The following is a 5,045-nucleotide window of genomic DNA, read 5'->3' on the forward strand; positions in this document are numbered from 1 at the left end:
AAGGTGGATGAAAACTGAAAATGTGAGCATGATAAAGTGCCAGACAAAGCGAAAAGAAAATAGCAAGAGAAAGACATCTCAAACAACCAGACGTACAAGAGTCTCTTAGCCGAACGCAAGTATTGGTTCGATTTAGCATCGTTGTAATTTGTAATGGGCAATATTTTGCGTTGGTTTGAGAATGTATTTCATTTGCAACAAAGAACACTTGAGAAATTAGAGTTGTCAGACTTGCAAATAGTTACACGTCAGACTTACTGAACGGTTTTCTTTTTTTTTTTCCTTCTTTATTTTTCGGGGTTATTTTTTTATTTTTTTTTTATTTTTGGTGTTTGGTCTTTTTGTTTTGTCCGTTTCTATTTGGGGAGGGGGTGATTTTATTTTCATTTGTTTTATTAATGGTTTGTTTATGGTTTTAATGATATTTTATACCTGCTTTAATCAACACGTGCGGTGTGTACTTATTCGCAGATCTGATTACCCTAGTTGTTATGGGCTCATTCTTGTAATAAAACTACTTTCAAACCAACGAAAAATACGGTGAATTACAACAATGTTGAATCAAGCAAATAATTGCGCTCGGTTAACAGGCATGTTACCATGTTTGCTTAGATCAGCTCAGCATTTAAAAAAAAACAATTTGGAGCAATGCATTTGTAGTGAATACAGAATTGTGACTTTGATCATAAATAAGTTTTATTCGTCCATCAGGAACGTGACTTACATGACGTTGGGACAAGTCCTTAGACCACAACCAGGTAACTGGTGTAGTCTGGAAAAACATGTATTTAAAATTTGGCCAGAAAACGCGTCCTTCAAAATTGATCGATGTAAATTACACTCATCTTATCAATAACTCTCAAACCTGGGACAATGCGAAGTCACAGGTTTGAGAGTGTTTGACAAGATGGAGGTCATTTAAATCGATCGACATTTGAAGGACAAGCTTTCGGGTCACATTTTAAATACATGTTTTTCCAGAGTACGGCAGTTAACAGGTTAAAACTCGAAATGATTCTAAACGTGTTTATCAACCAGTTGTTTAACTTTCCCGATGAATAAGGGCAAACATTGCAATCTTATTAAATAAGGTCTTGGGATATCAAACGTGTTTTTTTTGGACAGAAATTCGACGATGGCTTTATCAATGTCGCACTGGACGTCACTGTTTTGGTTTTTCGCAGGTAAAGTGTGATGTGTGAGTGAATTTGACATAACAATCTTTTTTATGATAACTGATATCAAAACAAGATGCAAATTGAGCATTATTCTACCCCTCCCCATAAATGAAAACGCGTAGTGATATCAAGTTTACAATAATCGCCGCGAAAACAAAAATGATTCTTCATTGTCTTCTGGCACTTTTGTTCTCACTTTATTTCTTTAGTATCAACCACAGACTTCTGTGGTATCGACATAAGTGCCTGATCCACTCACTTTTCTGCAATAATAATTTGTGATGTCAGATCATCAAATTTTAAATTTCCCTAAAATTTGATTTAGGAAAAAAATGTAAAGTGGGTTTTTTTCAGAGATAAGAAAATCGGAATTGATTGAGGAGTGGAATAAAAGATTTCTTACACTCTTGCGGTTTTTGATCCGAACTTTGTTCCCAAAGCGCACTCACAGGCTGATGCAGCGATTTGGCAAATTTGTTGTATTAACAAGCAAGGGAGCAGGCACTGGTGTAGGATATAAATCTGGAAAAGTGTGTATGAAACAGTATCCGGTAAAGCAGAATGGTAAATACAAGAAAAATGAACAACCTCCCCCCCCCCCCCCCCCCCCCCCCCCCCGCCAAAAAAAAAAAAGAGAGAAAGCTTATCTCATTATTTGGAGATAGAGCTTCAGACCATTCCCAACGAATCAGTTTATCTCGACTGCGGATCGAGCCGATTAACTGATTACGTAATTAAGGGGTCTGAGGTTTGATCCCCAGACAAGACTGATATTTAGGGGGGGGGGGTGGGGGGGGAGGGGGTTCTTCCTTGTATTGGTTGTTTTTTTTCCGCTTTATCTGGCACTGCTTTTAGATGATTTTTTTTTTTTTTTGGTGGATTTTACATTTTAAAGTTTAACACAACAACTATCTTGATTTAAAGAGGAATTTATGATCATTAATTGTGAGCACAGAAAAACAGACGCTCATAGATCAATTATTTGAAATACTATACATGTATAAAGGGAGTCCCGATAGCTCAGTTGGTAGAGCACTCACTTCACAATCAAAGGGAACGAGATCGATCCCGGGTGCAGTCGAGATTTTTTCCTGACTCCCTGTACACCCAGCAATGATTGGGTAGCCGGGTCTGTTAGATCTGGTGGAAAGTGCTTTGCGATAGACTAGCGTCCTATCCAAAGGGTAGCAAGAAATTGCTAATGTCCATTTCACGCTATAGAAACCGCGATAAACTCCGGCTCCACGGGCCTAATGGCTCTGAAGGACTACATGTATAAATCTAATGTCATGACCCATCACCACAATCATGTATGTATCATGTCAAGGAGAACTACGTAGATGCTAATCACTGAAATCAAACTTACAATGATCAGACATATTATGAAAGCTGGTTTATTCTTACTCTAAAATTATACATAGTGTATATTCAACTAACCTCACCTTCACCTCATTCTCATGACCGAGGTAATCGCAGAGGGGGACATGAGAGATGATTTTGCTGTAAATGCCCTCAATCTTGATCTGTCCTCAGCAACCCTCATTAGCTTTGGGCGCCCATTCATTTACATTTGCCAATTCAGCAATTTGTTTGCCTTCATATCCTACTGCTTCTCTCCGGGGACCCTTGCGCACTGAATTTTTGCCAATGACATATGGTGAGAACTATTACCAAACCCGGTCGACTTATAGTTAGGATCATCACCAAACTGGCCAATTTTCTTCTTTTGATAGACTGGAGGGATTCCTGTACACCTGTCAGATAGACACATCTCTTCCTTACACCTCCTCGCTTGACGTATGGTCCGTGTGGAGGATGCCCAAAAATTTGCTTTAACGTTAAATTCGAATGATTTTGTCTTTTTTAAGATTTCTGAGGTTATTTTCCAGCTTTTAGAACTATATACGATGGAATTTTAAATCAAAATAATTAGAAATATCGATTCGTTTTTGTCACTTTGAGATATTTTGTAAATTCCTCTCAATCAAACATAAAAATGTAATCAAAGTTTTGCATTTTATCTTTACAATAAATTCAGTTTTTGAGCTTTTATATATCGTAATATCCACTAAACGTTTTCAAAGCGCTTTACAAAGGGTCCCTGACCAACAGCAACACGCAACTTGTAGAACGAGACATGATGCCTTTTAGGCGATATTACATTTTTTTCCGACAGAGACATCGCTGTTTACGGCAGGTACTCATTTTTCACATGAGTACGATGAGAGAATGTGAGTAAAGAGTCTTTTCCAAAGACTCAACTATGCACCAAGCGAGGTTCGAACCCATGACCTTTCGATCCGAAAGCGAGTGTCATACCACAAGAACACATAGCCGCATTTTAGAATCTAAAACATCCTTACATGATACCGTTTTGAGGCAGTTGGTCACAAATTTATTTTTTGACGTCTTGCTCACCAAACTTAATACCTGATTGAAACGGCAGATCACCAGTTTAATTATTTTTAATTAGAAAAAAAAATTGGAACAATGGAACAAACTATTTTTCAGCAGTCTTATATATTCATTCTATAACTCTTTATGACATTTTCCCTCACCTCCCCATTCCCCTATCCATCCCATCAAGGTGTTTTACAGAGCCATGGATCTCCTTCTCACTCCAATTATGTCAAGACAATAAACATGTGTCCATGTAACGAAACAGACGCAGCGATAGTAGTTCACCTGGAGGTCCCTCCCATGGTGGACATTTTAAAGAGAGCGGAAGGTTTGACCAGAGAGCTATCCATTGACCGCAGCCAAGTGTCCGCCAAACACCGTCAGAAGACCAGCGCCTCTGACGATCGTTTGACCTCTAAGTCGATGGGCGTGTTGGGAGTGTTGGTCATTTTATTTGTCGTGGGGTCAGTGGTCACTATGGACTTGATCACTATGAATGAGAAAAGTTCTGAAAAACGGAGTAAATCTAAACATAGGAAAAGCAGCGATGCGTCTTCGTCCAATTCGGCAGAAACGACTACAACATCTGTTTCATCAAATTGGATTCGCCGGATTTCATCTGTTTCCACTACAACTATCGCAAATTCCAATGGTTTTGATATGTCTGTATTATATTTCCCAAATAATAGCGACAATCAAAATAAGATTAACTACCTTCCAACTATTTCAACCAATGCAAATTCACTCAGCAGCACATCGGATATCAAGACATACTCTAAGAATTTTACATCTTCCATTAATGTTTATAATAGAGACGATAATAGCACGATGATGAATTTCCAATCGGCAACCGAGCCTCGCCATCAACGTTCCCGTTCATTTTCCTGTCCAAGACGAGTATCGGAGACTAAAATTGCGTTATCGGTGATGTCATTACAGCCAGATCAAAATCCTCGAGTAACCAAATCACGTGACATTGTACCCGATATCATTATCACGTGTGGAGAAAATAAATGATTTTTTTTAAATAAAGAAAATATTGCAACTCACAAAAAAATCTTGATTTAAATCTATGTTTTAAAAAACCCGAAGTAATCGTACGATATCCATTAAATCTGTCAATGTGCGGCTATTTGGTCTAGTGGTATGACACTTGCCTTTGGATTGGAAGGTCCTGGGTTCGAGTTCCTCTCAGAATCATTCTGGCGAAACGTTGAGTCCTTGAAAAAGGCTCTTTACTCACATTCTCTCATCGATTTCAGGTGTAAAATGAGTACTTGCCTTTAAATTTAATAAATTAATAATGAATTTATATAGTTAATCGTGCTCTGCGGCGCTTTACATGATCAAAAAATCACGACACTCCATAATAAGTATGAATACAAAAACAAAATCTAAGCAACATCTATATCATAAAAATAAGCCTTACGGAACAACTCATTCTTCAGACATTTCCCGAAATATGAT

General features: G+C 38.0%; 1 protein-coding gene across 1 annotated transcript; it reads left to right on the forward strand.

Annotated features, from left to right (window-relative positions):
• The first annotated feature begins 991 nt into the window (after positions 1-991).
• LOC144964032 (uncharacterized) lies at positions 992-4,595 on the forward strand. Its single transcript, XM_078897978.1, has 2 exons — positions 992-1,184; positions 3,766-4,595. Exons 1-2 carry the CDS (start codon positions 1,136-1,138, stop codon positions 4,593-4,595), a joined length of 879 nt encoding a protein of 292 aa, XP_078754104.1. The 5' UTR covers positions 992-1,135.
• Positions 4,596-5,045: the final 450 nt, after the last annotated feature.

Source organism: Berghia stephanieae, chromosome 2 (genome assembly GCF_034508935.2).
Source record: "Berghia stephanieae isolate SIO BIC M18660-M18661 chromosome 2, UCSD_Bste_1.3, whole genome shotgun sequence".
Lineage (NCBI taxonomy): Eukaryota > Metazoa > Mollusca > Gastropoda > Nudibranchia > Aeolidiidae > Berghia > Berghia stephanieae.